Source organism: Condylura cristata, unplaced genomic scaffold (genome assembly GCF_000260355.1).
Source record: "Condylura cristata isolate star-nosed mole 26May11 unplaced genomic scaffold, ConCri1.0 scaffold00012, whole genome shotgun sequence".
NCBI classification, from domain to species: Eukaryota; Metazoa; Chordata; class Mammalia; order Eulipotyphla; family Talpidae; genus Condylura; species Condylura cristata.
Window position 1 is genome coordinate 46341090 of NW_004567113.1, and position 20391 is coordinate 46361480.

The 20391-nt window shown below is 38.4% G+C and overlaps 1 protein-coding gene across 1 annotated transcript in view; it reads left to right on the forward strand.

Moving 5' to 3' along the window:
• DHX15 (DEAH (Asp-Glu-Ala-His) box helicase 15) overlaps positions 1–20391 on the forward strand; it is a 115088-nt gene that overhangs the window by 68368 nt on the left and 26329 nt on the right. Inside the window, exons 2-3 of the mRNA XM_012724034.1 lie at positions 4633–5068; positions 10115–10308. Coding sequence (XP_012579488.1) covers positions 4633–5068; positions 10115–10308 — 630 coding nt within the window. The remainder of the gene's footprint in view (positions 1–4632; positions 5069–10114; positions 10309–20391) is intronic.

A 20391-nucleotide genomic window follows, 5' to 3' on the forward strand; every position in this document is an offset into this window, starting at 1 on the left:
CGGAGGGGAGCGGGCGGGCGGGAGCCGCGGACCTCGTGGCCTGGCTTCGCGAGCAAGGCCTGGGGCCCAGGGAGAGAATGGGGGAGGGCGCGGCGGGAATGCTGGCTCCCAAGGGCGCCCGCCGCTTCGCAGGCTGGGGGGCGCTGGCAGAGGGCCTTGTGGGGTGGTGTGCGGCCGGGGGGCCTTGTAAAGGGAAAGGCGGAGGGCGCCGAGTGGGAGCAGCGCGTGGATTCTCGTGTCGGCTGGTGGCGGGAGTCGAGGGGGGTTCGCCGTCGAGTTGTCCGGGGAGGGCAGCGGGCCTGGGAGCGGAGGAGGACGGGGCGCGCGCCAAGGGCTGGGGCGCGGTGGTGGGGAGCCGCTGGGTTTGTAGTTTGGCGGGAGAGCGCGTGGCTCGGTCCATTCAAACACTTCAAAGTAGGTGCTCGGCAAACTTCCGCTCTCGGCCGCCCTCCCGCCATCTCCTTTATTTCCTGCATTGGCGACACCATAGTGTTGGGCTTTCCTGGGGTAGGAATTAGAGGGCGGACGGTTCCCCCACGAAGTTCCTATTTTCTCTTCTTCCCACCGCTCCCTTCAGAAGTAGACTTTGGAGTCCGAAGACCTTGTTCAATGTGTTCGTGTCTATGACAAAACAGCGCCCGGGGATTGGGGGGCGGTAGTTGGGGAGGTGGAATGCTTGGATGGGGGGGAGTCTTAATGGCTTTTAAGGAATGTGACTTTAAAGTCGCAGTTACACCCCAAGCCTGGCCCCTGTCGAGGGCTAGTTGGATAATCCAGGCAGAACCACGAAAGTCTAACTCCAAATACTTTGCACAAGTTTATCGCTTTACCGTGTGTGTTTATATATGTGTGTACAGAATGACTTTGCTGAATCGCTATTAAACTTTTGTGAAACTTTGGTCACCCAGTCTTCCTTTTGGGTTTACACCCAGGCATCTGTTCAGTGACTGGAGTCTAATGAGCCGGGGTAGTGTGCTTGCGAATATGGGAAGAGATAAGTCTTAGATTACGGTATTGCACGGTAGTGTTCTTCCTTTAGACTGTCTTCTCCCCTCCCCAGCAAAAACAAAACTTTTTTGAGTTAGTGGCCAGACTCCCTAGAGCTGGAAGCGACTAAAGAGCGTATAGGCCAGCTCCACTTAAAGAGGTGAGAAAATGGAGACCAAGCATTGTTAAGGTGACTTCAGCAACCTTGAAGCTGGGTATGGAGTGGTGGTCTTCTCATTTTCACTCTGCCTTCTTTTTCATTACAGTACCCAGACTGATTGTAGTTTTGAATGTCATTATAGCTTATTTTAATGTCATTTAGAATGGGTTGGTGATGTAAGAGAACACTAGGTTCTTGGTTTCTGTGAAGCAAAAATAAATTGCTTGTCATCTGGCTAAAATGCAAGTGATGTCTCTCAAAACTGTTGAGACTGGAATAAAATATACTGGAATAGATGTATTTATTTAGGTTTGTGCGTGTGCATTTGCACCATTTAAATGTTTTCTTGAGATTAGTCGTCCTGTGATGTCTTTAGTAAAGATGTGGATTTTTTAGGTTTATGATGGTGACCTTGGATATTGTGATGCCTGTGAGTGAAGGAGGGTTCGTCTTGCAATAAAGCCCAAGTTCTGAGATACTCTGGAGGGAAGTTTGTATGTTCATTTCTGTCACTCCACTGCCATTTCTCATAGAACTGATGTTTGCTAGTGCTCATCTTTGTGATGTTTGCTGAGTACAATCACTTGTTGAGGGCAGTGAGATCTTGCAGATTTTTTTTTTTTTTTCCTTTTTAAAGGGCCTCAGAGCAGGTGGGTTTTACCTGAGAGGTCAGGCTGCTGGTCTTAGGGACTCCTCAGCCAAACAAGACTCTTCTATTTTCCCAATAATGAGAAGAATGTAATTCAGAGGGAAACTTCACTTGTATTCAAACTCCCAAATTATGACTTTATTTACTTTTAGTGTATTTTAATTTGGGGGTCAGGCAGAGAAGTTGAAGGTTTCTGTAACATACTGATCTATTCCTTTTTTCATTCCACAAGTTTTTTTTTTTTTAATATTTCTTTATTTATGCATACAGAACTGGGATATAGGTCAGAGGTGCAGGGACAGTGAGAGGATTCACCAGAGACAGCATGGGGAGCAGAACAGGCTGATTGAGGAAGTGCACTGCTGAGGGGCGTAGCTGGCAGGTCTGGAGAGGTCTGTGTAGCTGTACAGGATCGAACTCACAGTGAAGTGGCTTTAGCTTCTTAGTGTTGGGCTTTAACCTGCTGCGCCACCAAGGAGGGCCCTCAACAGATTTTCTTTGTAAAATTTTTAGCAAAAGTCCATCTTACTGTTGAAATATGCGGGCGGGGGCAGTAAAAATGGTATTCTAATAATGTAAATACATTCTGCACTCCCAGAAGTGTTCTTTATGTTAGAAAAATCATATGTTGCAGTTGAGGGTAAGTAACTTGTCCCAGTGAACAAATACTCATACAAAGGTAGAAAAAGCCAAAAAAGGGGGCCTCCCTGGTGGTGTGATGGGATTTTAGCTGTCAGCACCATCAAGCTATCTGTAGCCATAGCGGCTTGAGTTCCGATCCCTAGACCTCTCTGTCTCAACTGCTGCTCCTCTCAGCAGTGGATTTCAGTACTTAGCCTTTTCTGCTCCCCACTGTCTCTCATGAATCCTCCCCCCTCCCCGCACCCTGGCCTACACCCCAGTTCTTGTATGTATAAATAAAAGTAAATCTTTTTTTAAATTCTTGAAATCTTACTCTTACTTACCCAGAAATATGTTATAAATAATAGGAATACATTGTCCTTTCATTGGCTACATGCTATTTCACTTGTAAAAGGAAGTGTAGCTTACTTAATCAATTTCCTGTCCCTTGATGGTTCCAGTCTTCCTTATTTTATGTGAGAAGTCTGCTTAACATCTTTATTTGTACTGTTTGTAGACTTAGTCTTTAGGGAAAATATCCCAGAGGTGAGATGCCAGATGAAAGCATGTTTATTTAAAATACTCCGATTTGACACCTGTTTGCATCTTCATTAGCAGTACTTTAGTTTCTGTTATTCTATGTAGGCTTTTTTTTTAAAGATTTATTTATTTATGCATACAAAAACTGGGGTACAGGCCAGAGGTGAGAGGATTCACCAGAGACAGAATGAAGAGCAGAACAGGCAGATGTATTGAAATACACTGCTGAGGGGAGCAGTGGGTGGTCAGGAGAGGTCTGCTGATAGATAGCTTCCTAATGCTCTCCTGTGCCACCAGGGCGAGCCCTTCATGTAGACTTCTAACTTGGCGTTTTGAATTAAAAAAAAAAAAGCCTTAATGATGAGCATTATTTATTGGGCATTATTGGGCATTTCCTGTGTCCAGTAGGTATTACTTTAAGCACATTATATATATTAACTCATTTAATCCTTGACAATATACCACAAAACATGAGCAGCCATATTTTATAGAGGAAAGAAAGGGCTGCGCTTAATTTAATGTTAGCTTAAGTGCTAACTGAGCTAGATAAAGAATGGTCTGCTCAACTACTGTTAGGTTTTCTTTCTCCCTGCTGGTATTGTGACTGATGATAAAATTCTGATAATCTGTTTTCTAAGCATTGTACCTCAATTAGATCTTTTCTCAAGACCCTCTTAAAAAAGAAAACCTGCATATTATAAAGTTTGACTGGATCTTGTCGGTTTACCTAGCATTATAATTTGGGGGGAGGTTCATTTTCACACCTCCACCTGTATACATTTCACTCACTCTCCACCAGAACTCCTGTCACTATCCTCTTTTTCTCCCCCTCATTCCCTTGGTATTTAGTATACTTTTCACAGGGACTAAGAATTATAACATACTTTGGGGTTTCCCCCCTTCTTCTTTGGAGTAGTTTATATCACAGACTACATTTTGAGGTGCTTGAATGTCTCTTCATCCTATCTGTTACCTTTTATTAATGTAAGAGACTTAATTTTTAAATGTTGGAAATGAATAAATTGACGTTTTTGTCTTGCCATTGAATATGATTATGTTCACGATGCTTCTATGCTTCTATCAGTTTACCATTTCTGAAACTCAGGAACTAGGTGATGGATTGAGTGTCATTTTGGCTGTCTTCTACCAAGTTGCCCATCTGATGTGCTGTGATAATGAGTGTTCGTTATTTTCTGCTGGTGATAAGTGAGCATTAAAATTGAGCATTCCTTCTGAGAAAGGAAGGGTGGTGTATCTAGTGTCCTGTGTCATAGTTCCATGTTGCTTGCAATTGGGTCCAGTACATTGTGTGGCAGATTTGCTCTAGGAGGTCTGGAGTAAACTATCTACTGGATGAGTGTAGTACATTTTAAAGTTATTGTAGTAAGGGTCATTTCTAATACCTGATAATATATACTAGAGTTGATTTCTTAAAGTTGACCCAAGTTAATACAGATTTTAACATTTTAAACAACTTCAGTGTTTTCAGTGAAGCATGTTTTAATGACATTTTATAGGTGTCCAACGTGTACATAGGTTTACATAGTACTTCCAATGTTTTGCTTTTCTGTAGGATATTTATTGGTTGCTGGACAACATGTTCTTTGTGATTATAATACTGCTGTGAACACTTTACATAAAACTCAGGATCTCAGTTATGGATTTTTATTTTTAGGAAGGATCGAGATCGTGACCGGGATCGTGAAGATCGAGCTAAAGATCGAGAACGAGAACGGGAGAGAGGAGATAGAGAACGGGAGAGAGAGAAAGAGAAGGAGAAGGAATTGCGGGCTTCCACTAATGCTATGCTTATCAGTGCTGGATTACCACCTTTAAAGGCCTCCCATTCAGCTCACTCAGCCCACACAGCACATGCAGCACACTCTGCACACGCAGCACACACAGTACACACCGGACATGCAGGACACACGTCTCTCCCACAGTGCATCAACCCGTTCACCAATTTACCCCATACTCCTCGATACTACGATATTCTAAAGAAACGGCTTCAGCTCCCTGTTTGGGAATACAAAGATAGATTCACAGATATTTTGGTTAGACATCAGTCCTTTGTATTGGTCGGAGAGACTGGATCTGGTAAAACAACACAGGTGAGTTATTCTGTATCACAGTTCCCATTGTCTGTCTGTGCCTGGTTGACCATATTGAAGAAAAGCTGCTTTGGTGTTTAGCAGTCTTAATGTTTTGGGACTACTGTAGAGTACTTACCTTCTCTGGGTTTGGGGGGCGGGGAGAGAATAGCAGTGCTTCTCTCCCCCAGCTTTATTACATTGAGTATGGCAGTTTTTGACAGTGGTGAAATATGGGTGGGGGGATGGGGAGAACAAGTTTGTTTTCTGTTGGTTGGGTGTAGGGAACTGAAACATTGGGTTTTTTTTAGAGATTTAGCATTCAATATAACTGGAGTGTAGGCCAGAGGTGCAGTGGGTGAGAGGATTTACCAAAGACAGAGTGGGGAGAAGAACATAAAGAGTTATTGAAACATACTGCTGAGGGGAGCAATGGGCAAGACAGGAAAGGTCTGCTGCACCGTGAGCCAGTTCCCTGGCCATGGATTGAACTTACGCTGCAGTGGCTGGGGATAGTTTGATTACGGTGAGACATAAGCCCTATGCCACCAGGAGGCCCTGGAATGGTTTTGGTTCTTCTGGTTTGTCACATCTAAATATTACCTGTCCTTTACAAAATAATAAATTGCTGGCATATAGTAAAGTTTTACCTGTGACTTCCGTTTAGTCAGTCACACCCTCTCCTGTATAGAGCTAAGTGCGATTGCTAATGTTTTATTAGTATTATATTTAGGATATTTTTCAAGTATATAGGTAAGACATTTATTGAATACATGTGATAGACACTAAGTAATGTTCTAATGATTGTTTTGTTTGGGCAAGTGTATCTGTAGAAAAAAATTCCCAGAAGTGAAAAATGCTGTCCCTTCATGAATATGTATGAGATCTTCAGAGTCCACTACTGAACTTGAGTTTTTGCGAATCTAATGAAAAATGCTATTTCAGTGTAATGTTTATTTTGTGTTTTCATGCTGTAAGTTAGGTTAACCATGTTTTCATATGACTGAGCTGAACTAGCAGTTTGAAATTTCTTAAATACAAAACTAGCAGCTCCTAAGAAATTCAAGTGTTGAAATGAATTTATTAGTCAATTCATGTTACAAAAATTGTGTTACATTTCCTATTGGCCTATTTTCCATGTGTATGTATCTATGACATGTTTACAGTGGAATAAACTGCATACATAAATTATTTTTTTGTGTAAATAACCTATGATCAGCTATATCACTGAGTATCTCATGGAAACATTTTGGAAAGCGAAATGACAGCTGAAGTAACAAGTTTTTGTTTGAATACTAAATCTATGAGAATAATTCTTTTTAAGCGAGGGAAAACTTGGGGTTGATGTTAGGGATTTAAGCGGTTTATTTATATATTCATTCATTCATTTATTTTGCCCCTTTATGGAGATTTTAAAAGTACATAAAGCCATTTAACTCTAAACTTAATACCATAGCATTTAAAACGTTGCATTTGTTTATCCAGTTAGCATGGTATTAATGGCACCTATTTTAATAAGCAGTTAGATAAAGCCAGGCACTGTGTAACTTTTTATGTATTAAGATTATCAGCAACCTTATAAGGGAGCTGTTAATCACTATTTGACAGATGAGCAAAATAAGGCTTATATTTCTGAGAATCTTAAACTTAGTGAGTTGCCCTGGGTAACAGATTTTGGTGGGTTCAATGAAACTTTATCCCTTTGTTTCATGGTCAAAATTATGTTTAGTTTAAATTTAGTGAATTTATTTAGTAGCAGTTAAGAGGGGAATAAATTCAGGTGAACTCAAAACAGGTTTCTGATTTGGATTCAAATTTGGCTCCTTTTTAAAGATATTTAGGAGTGATCTCCCTTGTGCAAGGGGTTCTAAGTCTCAGCACAATCAGGCTATTGCCAGCCACCGCAGCAAGAGGTCGATCCCAGCCAGGGAACTAATAACCCACATTGGCACAGCAGACTTCTCCTGTCTTTCCTGCTGTGCCTTTCAACAGTGTATTTCAGTAGTTCTGCCTCTTCTGCTCCCTGCTCTGTCTCTGGTGAATCCTTTTACCTTCCCCTGCTCCCCACACCTCTGGCCTACACCCCAGTTCTTATATGCTCAAATATATATATATGTGTGTGTGTGTGTGTGTATATATATATGTATATATATATATATATTTATTCATGCAGAACTGAGGTACAGGCCAGAGGTGCAGGGGCAGTGAGAGGCTTCATCAGAGGCAGAGGAGTGAGTTGCAGAACAGGCATATCGATGAAGTACACTGCTGAGGGGAGCAGTGGCAAGTCAGCAGAGGTCTGCTGTGCCATGTGGATCACCTTCGGGGCCAGGGATCGAACTCGCACTGAAGCGGCTGCCACCAGCTTGCAGTGCTGCATCCTAACCCAAATAAAATCTTAAAGACTTTATTAAGAACTATAGGACATTTGGGGAATTTGAAGGAAAACTGACAACTTAATGACTTTTACTCATGCTTTTTTGACATATTAAACTTTGACTCGATCATTAGCTATTTTTTGAGTTATCTTTTGGTGCCTCTCATAAAATTAAATCAAATGAAATTAAAAAAAAACTTAATTTTTTTTGACTCTCAGCCAAGACATTGCACATAGCAACTTAGTATGATGTCACTATTGTACATGTAAGAAATTGAAGCTTTTTCATCCAAAGGGACAGCATAAGTAGGGAACACATGGTTTGGAGGAGGGACAGCGGTATTTGACCTGGCCAGATTATTTGGTATGTGTGAAGAGGGAGCTGGGGCAGATGAAACTGTAGCAGTAGTTGGACCTTAACCTATATATTACACATCAGGAAGCCATATTTTGAGTTGGAGGGGAATAAAGAATTTTTAAAAAAGAAGTCCTACCATAAGAATGTTGATGTGAGATTATGTGTCAGAGGACATAATAAACATTTTCATACTATATGGGGTAGGAGACTGGTGAAGAAAGGATAGGTTAGAATCAAGATGTTACCGTTTTGAATAGGAGTGATGTGAGGCACTAAGTATTTGAAGTTGTAAAATGGTTTTGGTTTTGAATTTGTATCTGGGGTGCCACTAAAATATTCTTAAATGAAAATGATCTCTTAGGGCAGGAATGCAAACTCTGCTGGGATTAACATTGATAATAGCTTTATAAAAATTGAAGCTGGCTTGATTCAGCCCGTAGCCTGCATATTTCAGGACTAGCTTTCCTTCTTGATGCTATGTATGTATTTTTAAGATGTATTTATTCCATACAATAACTGGGGTGTAGGCTAGAGATGTGGGGAGTGAGTGCACTAGAGACAGTGGGGGTGCAAAACAGAGGGACTGACTAATGTACACTGTTGAGAGGAGCAGGGGTGAAAATGGGAGAGGTCTGCTTTGCCATGTGGGTCAGCTTCCTGGCCAGGGATGGACTCATGCCGCAGTGACTGGCAAAAGCTTAATAGACTTTAACATCTGTGCCACCAAGAAGGCCCCCTTAATGCTATATTCTAGCTGAGCTGTTGAGATGGTTGAGAATCCTTGAAAGTCACTGAAATGGTTTCACAGGTTCTGGGATTTTCTTGTAAACTTAAAATATATATATTAATATTGTCAGCACATTCAAAATAAAAGTAGATAAGGGAATCTAAGCTGTCTTATTAAGTCTGACATAGATAGGCAAATATGTAAGTGATGTGGTTTTGCTAACTTTTGGTAGGATTTATTTCAAAGAAAATGTTACATTCAAAGAGACAAGGTTTTTATTGTTAGAAATTAAATTATTAAAACTTTTTAATTTCTTAATATAATAAATCTGAGTTTAGCATCCTTGTTATTTTTAAGAGTTATAAAAAGGTTCTAAGATCAATGTTGACTTAGCCAAAACTTTTTGAAGTAGGAGTAGGCTGGCTACCCATTAATTTACTTAAGTATATATGTGAGCCTTTGTAAGTGTCCTGATGAAATGAAGGTATGTTTTTTTACACATACACAACTTGTTTGGGACACCACTTAAACTTGGTTTGTGGGTTTAGGGCTCAGAGAGACCCTTTAGTTTAATATTTTTGTTCATTTAAAACACTTTTAAAATCTACATTGTGATATTCTTAGGGAAGCACTTGCATAATCACCTTCCTGGGATGATGGTTGTCCCAAACTGCAAATGTGAAGTAAATAGTTGCAGTACAATAGCCATGCTTTTTATCAGGTATCTGTTGCACATACCCTAGCATTAGAGCCTGGTAGTTGAAGGCTTCTAGAGATCCATGGTGACTGTCTTGCAGCCATGGATAACCTCTTTCATGTAGTAAGCATTTCAGTTTCTTCCTGTGGTTCTTTTCCAGGTAAGTAACTGGAGAAGCAGCATGAAACTGGAGGGTTGGGCATGCTAGCCTCTGTTGATGACCTTACAGGGAGGAAATGCACAGACATCGTAGCAATCAGTTTATATGTGTTGGTGTTTTTCTTCCTTTCCCTTGACTCCCCCCTCCCCCCTTTTTTTGGGGATTGCTGCTACTGCTTTTCTAGGTCCTGTTGAATCTGAGATTGGCGTTTACTGAAGTAGATTTTTAACATGGTGCCTAAGGTATTGCCATTGTGGGGAGAAGTGTTGGAATTAGTCTGTTGATTTACAAACCAAACTTGAAATAAGCTGAATGATAAAGCTTTATAACTTGGAAATGTGATTCTTACCTGCAATTTGTGACTCCAATTGTATACGTATTTAAGCTATAATTTCTTAGAAAAATTTTGAGCTAATGTTAGAGTTTTTCCTAAGTTTGATCCTTTGCCCCTGTTTATAGGAAAACTTTTAACAGTGGAGCGGTTGATACCGTGAAGGATTCTGCAAAGCCTCACTGGGTTTAGCCCACTGAGGAGTACTATTACGTCACATTAGTGTTAACACATGACCTCTACCCTCTCTTGATGAGCAGAGCTCCTGATAGTATAAATTTGAATAATAGTAATTTTGTGCTATCCCTAATTTAAATTTTGTTTGAATTTATTGAAGTGAGATAAAACAGTTTATGTAAAAAATACCTTTGTTTGTGGGCAGATTGGAATTAATGTAAATATGAAATTATTTGCTAGATTCCACAGTGGTGTGTGGAGTATATGCGATCATTGCCAGGACCCAAGAGAGGAGTTGCCTGTACTCAGCCCAGAAGAGTGGCTGCAATGAGTGTGGCTCAGAGAGTTGCTGATGAAATGGATGTGATGTTGGGCCAGGAAGTTGGTTACTCCATTCGATTTGAAGACTGCAGTAGTGCAAAAACCATTCTCAAGTAAGTACTGTCTTTAAAAATAGACATTTTATTTCCCTGGTTTCAATTTTTGCCATTGGATAGGGGACTTGGCTAATGGATTGTAAAGTCCTGAGTTTAGAATACTTTGGAATCGACCTTCTTAGACATTTTTCTTCATAGTAACACATAGCTATTCAGTAGAAATTGAAGTTTAAACACCAGGCTTTGGTTACATGGTGCTGTATCTTGGTGATAGAAAAATGAGGTGATGTCTATGCAAAAGACAATTGCTTTTAGAAAGGATAATGTCTTGGAGTGGGATGTTGTTTATTCTGGGGAGAGGACTTTTTAATGTTAATTATACAGCTTTCACCATGTGTCTATTGTGATTTAAGGTGGACTCTTTGCTAGTAAACTTGGAATTGCCTCCTCAGTCCTCCACCCATTTAACTGTGGTGTACATATGACTACTATATAGAGCTGCCTTTTAGCATTTTTCATCAACTTCTAATTTTTCATATTCATTTTGCACTTACATTCTGTATAAATAGTGATTTGTTTTGAAAATTTCTCTGTTGATTGTTTATTCTGTACATATGTGATATGTAAGTCATTTAAATGATTTATTATAATGCAGTCTTCTCCCAGAGGATTCTAGAACAATTATGGAGAAAAATGTTAAATGGGCAGCAAAATTAGTCTGGATGGCAGAAATATATAGCAGGTTGTATGGAGAAAAAGCATGTATTGCATGGAAACTTTCAGATGTGAATAAAAAAGTAGAAATGTGTGGTGAACCCTCATTTACTTACATCTTCAGCCATTAGTGGTCTTGTTCATACATATCCTAATTTCCCTAAATATCATCTATTTATTTTCATTTGTAAATACTTCAGTATTTCTTTCAAAGATAAAGGTTTTTAAAGATAGAATTACATAAAGATTTTGAAAATATTGTCATTCTCAAAGTTTTATGTCATCTTTTCCTAGTCCTTCTTATGTTTCATTTTAATAGAATATGAGATGAATTTTGGTGTATTTAAGATTTATTTGTTTATACATACAAGAGCTGGGTGTAGGCCAGAGGTGTAGAGGGTAGTGATGAGAGGATTGAGTGGGGAGACAGACTGGGGAGCAGATCAGGCTTAGGGGAGCAGCAGGCAAGACAGAAAAGGTCTACTGTGCCATGTGTGTGTGTCAGCTCCCTGATGGGGATCCAACTCGCTGTAGTGGCTGTGGGATATCTTCACAGTGTACCACCAGGGAGGCCTAAATTTGGTATCTTTTTTTTTTTAAAGATTTATTTATTTGTGCATACAGAACTGGGGTACAGGCCAGAGGCTCAGGGGCAGTGAGAGGCTTCACCAGACACAGAGTGGGGAACAGAACAGGCAGATCGACGAAGTACACCGCTGAGGGGAGCAGTGGGCAGGTCAGGAGAGGTCTGCCGTGCCAGGTGGTCACCTCTGGGGCAGGCGGGGATGGAACTCATGCGGAAGCGGCTTTAGATTCTCAGTGCTGTGTTTAACCTGCTGCGCCACGAGGGAGGGCCCAATTTGGTATCATTTAAAATAGCAGTTGAGCTTAAGTTTTTATGGCTATAAAGCATGTTTTAGACTTAACTCTTAATCTTTGGATAAATGCTTTTAATTTAGTAATCATTTGTAATATTAGGAAATTGACAAAGCAGTTATATAAGTCAGCTTATGATTTTTTACTACTTTAAAAGTGTCAAGGACTTGAGGAAGATAAAGGACAGATTTTACTTTAGGTAGAATGACACTGACAATTGGTTTACTTTGCATTGAATTTGTTTTGGTAAACCACAGTTGAGCAGGGGATTACAGAATTTGGAAATTAGGAGATGAGACCAGGTACATGCAGTATTGCGGCACACTGAGTATTGAGTATATGTGTGTGATAGGATGTGGCAGGCTTTTGGAAAGATTTTGGTTCAGTTAATAGGGATTGACAACATGAATTTATTTAATAGTGCAAATTGTGGTTTTTATTTTTAAATGGAGTGGCTCCCAGAGGCTGTAAACTTTTAAAAAAAAATCACTTCCAAGTAAGCTTACTGGGATTTCTTCTAGAATCTTCTGAAGAACTAGATGATAGTTTAGCCTTGTTTTTAAGTGATAACTGATGGTATGAGGCTAGTGGTAGTTTGATTCTTGGGAATGTTTCATTAAAATAATTTGTTTTTAGAACCCCTGGTTTATGTTGTGTATAGTTATCTATCAATTTAGTTCCTGCCTTGTTTTAGCTAAAAGCAACTAAAACCTCAAGAAGAATCAGCTACATAGTTAATTTGTTGGAAAGAGTGACTATATTGGACAGCTGCTACCTTCCACTGTGTTCACATATTTTTTTGGAAAATTGCCTGTACATCTCTTGTATAACCAGAGAAGGTGTTTGCTTTCTTCTACCATGCAGGATGGTAAAGGGAACTATTGAGGGATGGAGAATTTTAATCTTAGCCTTCTGGAGTCATTGTAGCGCTGAGCAGATATTTGTTTACTAATTTAAAAATGTTCATTCATCTCATATTCTAACAAGCCTTTTAGCTAAATTAGTATTTTTTAACTTGTTTCTTTACATGGAGGTAAGTCCCAAGATAGTTTGTTCAGTGTTTGGCACATGCATGGATGCTCCCAAGTTCTAGGTCTAATGCTGTGCAGTTTGTCAGATGATTAAATTTAGTATAAATTAAGCACTTACCCAGATTTAGTACATAGGTTCGTTTTCCAAACCAGTCACTACTAGTTGTTCTTTTATATTGTGTTTGTTCCCTTTTTTTTTTTTTTAATCTCCCTCTAGTATTTTTGTTTTAAGATATATTTATGCATACAAGAGCTGGGTTGCAGGCCAGAGGTGTGGGGTTGTAAGAGCATTCACCAGTGACAGAGTGGGGAGTAGAGCAAGCAGATCTACTGAAATACTTTGCTGAGGGGAACAATGGGCAAGACAGGAGAGCTCTGCCCTGCCTTCCTGGCTGGGGATCAAACTTTGAAGTGGCTGGTAATACCTTGATAGCGATGAGACTTACAAGCCCCTGTGCCACCAGGGAGGCCCTCTCTGCATTATTTCTTTTGCAATGTTATATTCCTCTTGGCATCTTCGGGTGGAAATTATGAAAAAAGAACCAATAAGTTAACTAAAGAAGAATAGACGAAACAAATGCAATGTTGCCAAATTTCTGACTAGTCTGTGGAAAATGTTTTTAACTCCTTTTCATGTAAAAGGAAGAAGATATACTTTTGTAGTTGATTTTAAGAAACATTTTATGGGCAGTGTTAGCTATAATAATAAAAAGTAAATGTAGTTTGTCAGTAAATCTAGTATTTCAGGAGATCTGCCTGTTATGCTCCCCATTCTCACTGTTCCCATAAAGCAAATTTTAAAATGTACTATAAATTTTCAAGTAGTGATTATGCTTCTGAAAGCAAATATTGGGGTGTCAAAGCTTGACTTTAAAATTCAGTTTAGATTAGAAAAGGTGGATTTTTAAGTCAAGGTTCAAATTAAAAGTAATGATTTGAAGAGTAGGGATTGGAATACAAGAATTAGGCAGATGGAACAGAACTTTAAAAAAAACTTTTTGAAGGGAAAAAGTAAAATCATACTCTGAGACAAGACTAATCTGTGGACAATAAGGATGATAGAAAGTCTTATCACTTTTCTAATTGTATAAACTGTGGGGACATGTGTGCATGGAACATTATTAATTTGAAGAAGAGTGAAAATTAGATTGTAATAGACAGGGTGAATTCTTCAAAGATTTAAATATTTATTTATGCATACAGAACTGGGTATAGGTTAGAGTTGTAGAGGTGAGAGGGTGGGGAGCAGAACAGGAAGATGGACTGAAATGCACTGCACTATCCTAAAATGTTTATCTTACATATAACCTTAGTAGAGACTTTTAGAAAATCAAGAAAAGGTAAAGCTCAGTGATATGGTTGAAATCTAAAATTGAGTGACAGTGAGAAATGAACAGTATTAGGTTTGGAGGTGTGATCAGCCCTTTGTAAAAGTTGAGGGACGGAATTTTTTTTTTTTTAATCTGAGGAATTTGGCGTCTTAGTGCCATAATTATTTTTTAATGTTTATTTTTATATCAATTTGTGCATTTTTTTCATCTCCGTTGTAATCCCCGTGGGTTTCCTATCACCAAATCACCCATGTGCCATCACCGTAGGAGGGAGGGAAGTTTTAAACCAGCCAAAGAAGTACTGCTACACATAATATGGGTCAGAATGTGGAAGATTTTTAATTTCCAAAAAGCAGTTTTGACCGACAGATGTAAAGAATCCATATAAATACAAGAAGCCCAGTATACACTGCTGCAAAAAGGAACTTACTGGTGTAGACCCTTTTAGGAGGAGGAATAGGCACTGCCATGGCAAATTCTTGGTGTTCTCTGGCAAATCCAGTCTCTGGCAGTCACTGTACAAAGATGAAAGATTCCAGAGTGGGTTTCCAACAAGGCAGCTTTTTTTAAAAAAGATGGTTTGAGTGCAGACTCTAGGATTAAGTGCAGTATTGTGTCCTGCCACTTGGTAGCTGTGGTCTTGGCTGTGGTAATTAATCTCCTGTTTCTAAACGTCATGGGGACTGATAATAACTACCTCATAAGGTAGTTCTTAGATCAAATACACTAGTCTGTATCAGCCCTTAGAGAAATTTCCTGGCACCCAGCAAGTACTTCATTGCTACTCTTGCTGATGAGGGTAGCTTTCCAGTTTGAGAAATTAAGAGATTTATTACCTGTTAACCTACTTAATTAGAAAAGGATTTATGAGACCAGGTTAGTAAAATAATTTTTTTTTAAAGATTTATTTGCTTATTCATACAGAACTGGGGTACAGGCGGGAGATGCGGTAGGTGAGAGGATTCACCAGAGACAGTGGGGAGCAGAACAGGCAGATCGACCAAGTACACTGCTGAGAGGAGCAGCAGGCTGGTCAGGAGAGATCTGCTGCACCTTGTGGGTCAACTCTGGGGCAGGTTGGGATGGAACTCGTGGAAGTGTGGAAGTGGCTTACGCTTCTAAGTGCAGTGCTTTAACCCACTGTGCCACCATGCAAGGCCGTAGAATAATTTTTAATTCAAAAATTAGAATTATAGTGGGGGGTTGGCTTGAATTAAAACTTTATTACTTGTCACTGTGAAGTGAATGAATGACTCCGAGTATTCTTAAAGGAGTGGCTGTACGATGTGGAAACACAGCTCCTTTTTTTTCTTTTTTTTTAGTTTATTTTTACATCATTTTGTACTTTTTTTTTTTCATCTCATTTGTAATACCCGTGGGTTTCCCATCACCAAGTCACCCGAACACAGCTCCTTTTTAAAACCATTTACTGTATTTATTTATTGTTAATTGGTAGGCTTTGTTCTAATTAGACGTAGCACTGAGGTTAGAGATCTTTACTGGACCTTCAGAAAGGAATTGGGAATGAAGAATAAATGTTAATTTATCATGTGCGCAGTTCTTAACAGCAACTAAGAAAACCACTTACCATCCTCAGGTTAGAATTCTGTTGGCTTGTTAATTCATAGAAAGCCAACTTGATTTCCTAAAGCCCTGCATATTTTATTACATTTGACCCTTGTGTTTGTTCTTAAGTACTTGGAAGGGGATTAGTTACAAACTTGCTTTGGGGCAGTGCCAACATCTTATAAATTATTACATACATAGACTATTCATTCACCTTAGTTTTCTGTAAATTCTGTTGTGAGGATGATAGAGCATTGCCTCCAACACTGGTGAAAATTCAAGGAGCTGAAAAATTATTAACTTGTCCCTTTCTTCTTTTACTTTCTTAGGCATTTCTTATGCTTGATTCAGTATCTTACAGTGAAATGGTAAACCATGAGTATATTGTAGCTGTTTGCAAATTTTAAAGAATGTGCTTTGAATGTTGCTTTTTTTTTTTTTTTTTTTTTTAAAAGATTTGTGCATATAAGAGTTGGGGCATAGACCAAAGTTGGGGGATGGTGGTGAGAGGATTCACTAGCAAAAGAGTGGGATGCAGATTAGTTACAACACACTGCTAGAGAAGCAATGTTTGAGGCCGGAGAGGTCTGCTGCACTATGTGGGTCAGCTCTTTGACTGGGGATTGAATGCTTGCTGCAATGTCTGTGGACGCCTTCATAGTGCTGAGACTTAACGCCTCCCCCCACCATGGAAGTCCTGATTGCTGATTTTAAAGCAATTTCTTCATCTAAACTATGAAGCTGTATGTACATATTCCAAATACTTTTTTTTTCTTTTTGGCATTAGAGCGTATCTGACATGCAAATAAGTAAAAATTCTATGTTGCCTTTTCATGTAAGTACATTGAGGGGTTTTCATTGTAACTGTTATATATAATGTTGTGATTATAGTACTGTTAATGTTGTTCACGCTGTAATGTTTTTGCTAAGGATATGTCAGATTGAAGTTTACCTACCTAAATCTTTAACCTTTCCCAGTGACAGGGACATGGACTGTATAAAGGGACTTTGCTCGTATCTTTTCTGATTTGGTAAGGGAGATGAGCAATTGAGAAAATAATTGGAGTGTCACATGAATTGTGTAGGTTATTTATTTCACAGTATGGGGGAGTTATTTCATGTGCTCCAAAGATAAAACGAATTAGATGGGCAGATAAGTTTTTCTGTAGCCCTTCCACAGCAAGCTGTCACAACTTTGTAATTTTTACATGGTGCTGTAGATTTAAAGAAATAGCTCAGAATTCCATTCATTTAGTGCAGTGGCCAAAAGAACATATACATTTTCAAGCTTAACAACTTCTTAGCCTCTTAAACAAATGCCACATATGCATCGAAAGGGGAAACACTCAGTTGAATACTGCAGTCCCTAAACCTTTCCATCAGATTGGACACTTACTTGTTGCCTTTAGTGTTTTGATTTTTGCCTGATACTTATCACATAACTGTCAAAATGATAACATCATAAGGAGTGTGGAATACAGTGAAACTGAAATGCCTCAAGCTAGTAGTAATTTCTTTGTTTAGTATCATGTGGAATATGGAAATTAGCAATATAAATTGTTTTGAATGATGATGGCAAGAATATTTCTTTGGAAATAAACCATCATTTAAGTAATTGAATTAACGGTGCTATTAATTTAAGTGTTTGTATTCGGCAAGAAGTACTTAATTTGGATGTTAAGGTTATACAATAAACTAAGGTGGTTCTAGGGGATTATACATAAACAATACTCTAGCAATTATTAATACTGGGAAAAAATTTGAACTGGTTTGTTTACGTGGGTCAGGTTTTCATGACATTAATGTAACTTCATATATTTTGAGAAAATAGTGCTATTTTGGACATACACACAAGGGACTTAAGTTAGTAGTGAATCCGAATTACTTAAAGAGATGAATAAATTCACTTTTAACTAGTATGTACATAGAACAGTTGCTCTACTCTTTGTTTTCTATCCATGGCATTTAGAAGTGGCTGATACTGAAAGAAATTGTTTTGATGAAGGATAGTATGTGGTGAATTTTTATACAAGCTTTCTTTGTGAATAGGTTTAATTTTTTTGGGTAATTGGTCGAGAGATTTTTCTGGCATGGTAGATAAAAGTGAATAAATCTTGTGGTTTTAGTTTCATTGTTACACAGAAAGAGTGATCCACTATAACTTTAACATGTAACGAGAATTATTGCACATTAACCTTTTTGGAGGCATTTTAATGTGGGTGACTTTAATAGAAATACTCATGTGGCATGGCTGGATTGTAGTGGTTTAATTCAAACATTTAGTGATGGATAAAAACAGATTTATTAAATCCAGATAAAACCTATACATTTATTTTACCATAAATTAACCACATATGGTAGTTGTGTGTGTGTGTGTGTGTGTGGTCTCTTTAAATTTTCTGAGGCATGTAACAGTTAACTTTAGTTGTAGAGTATATTGAGTATTTACCATGTGCCACACGGTTGGTATACTAGGTGTATTATGAACATTCTGTTTAAATGTCACTTTTCTCATTTTTCAAATGGAGCATTAAATAATGACAAATGTCTGGGCTAGGCTGAATCAAATTTTGTATTCTTCAGAAACAGTTTTCACTTATATCTATCTGTATTTGATTATGCCAGAATAAAACCTCTAATAGACAATCAAATTCTCCCAGTCTTGGAGTGGAAGAATTGCTGTTTAATTCTTTTGATGGGTACGCAAGTATGCAGCTTTGCTAGTAAAAATAGTTGTTGCATGTGGTACCATCTTAAAACTCTGTATGTACAAACATCTTTTCAAACTTACTTGTGAAATGAGTTACCTACAACTGAAAGTAGTTGGATCAAAGGATATGTTAGAATTTTAATAGAAGTTGCCAGTTGCCTTGCAGAGATATTTTCCCTAGTCTAACCAGTGAGGAGCTGCAAGCTAGAAGCGTGCTTTCTTACACTTGCCAACGCTGCTATATGTAACTTTTTGTTTTTGTCAAAATTGTGTGCTTTAAAAAAGGGAATATCATCGGCTTTATGTGCATTTCTTTTGTATGAAAAATATGTCTTCACAACTATTTATGGGCCATTTACACTTCTTTTTTGGAATCTGACACTGGTACTTTCTTTCCAGAAATACTGCTACCTTGTTGGCAGTCATCTGTTGAAGGTACTATTTCAAAATGATCAAATTAAAAATGGAAAATGTTTTTTATGTGTGGTGAAATTTAATCTCTTAATATTTTTGGCTCATCTTTCTGTGGTTATTTGGCCTTTTATTGATTGGGAGGTGCTTGTAACACTATTGGTATTCTGGATGTGCCACAATTCTTGCCCAATTTGTCATTTGTCTGTTCACTTTGTTTCTGATACTTAATGCCATGCAGAAACATCTTATTCAACTATATATATAATTCCTTTTTTGAAGTTGGATTTTGCATCATGCTCTCCCCAGGGTTGCTTTAAATTATGTGATTTATGCATTCTGTTCTAGTACTTCTGTTTTTTAACCATCTTTGATTGGGAATGTTTTTAGAAATGTAAATTTTGAGGTGTGGACACACAAACACACCCCCCAAGTAACTCCACACACCAGGTTTCTTTGTGTTTTAGTTTATTCTTTCCATGTAAATGACTATGGTTGGAATCTGCCTATTCCAAAGGATGTTTTTTCCTGCTTTGTCTAATTTGCTTAATCTGCCTCTTGTTAAACTTGATTTAAACTGGTGCTTCTCACATTTTATCAAGTGTCAAAATTTACATGATAGCTTGTTATAACAGATTGCTGTGCCTCACCTTCAAAATTTTTGATTAAGTAGCTCTGGGGTAAGGCCCGGATTTTAGGTTTCTAACCATTCCCAAGTGATGTGGATGACTTTTAGAGTTTTTGTGTGGATAATAGGGACCTAGGAAAATGTAATTCATCTGTCATAGGCAGTATCTATATTTCATTATTGGGACTTAAAAATTAATAATTGCAGTTTCTTACTGGGACATTCTCCTATTGTGCACCCCTTAGTTCTCATTAGTACTGTGAAAGGTAGTGAAAATTAGGCCAAAAAATTAAGGCTGAGGTTTTTATAGGACTACTAGAGTATTTAGGTTATTAGCTCAGTATGTTTCCATTACTATTGTGGTATTCTGAAGCTTGAATGTGAAGGAAGAAAAGATTAAAATGAGGGCAACTTTTAAAATGACTTTCAAGTTAAGTTCTGGTATTTTATCAGTGTGACCTTATTATATTTTTAATATATGAAGTTGGGATGTCTTTTAAATGAGGATGTGCCTGTGATTACTTGAACTTATTCTGCCTTCAAAAACATTACACTAGAAGGTCATGTTGGAACATTGAGCGTCAGTGTGTCCGTTTGATAATATTTAAGCAAACATTAGTTGTCAGGCCAATTTCATTTTTTGCCTTGTGAAGCAGCAGAAGAGGACTTCGTTAAACCTAAGGAAATTACTCCACAACTAGATAGGTGTATTGTTGGGCTACTGAGATTGTAGAAAAGGACTGCCTTGCTCATGTCAGTAATAACTCTTGAAATTACCCTAATCCTAGTTAGAACTCTTTGAAAGCAACTAGAGGCTCTGCAGTATAGCTGACTCATGTCCTTTGTTATTCAAGGCAATAGGCACTTCTTAAT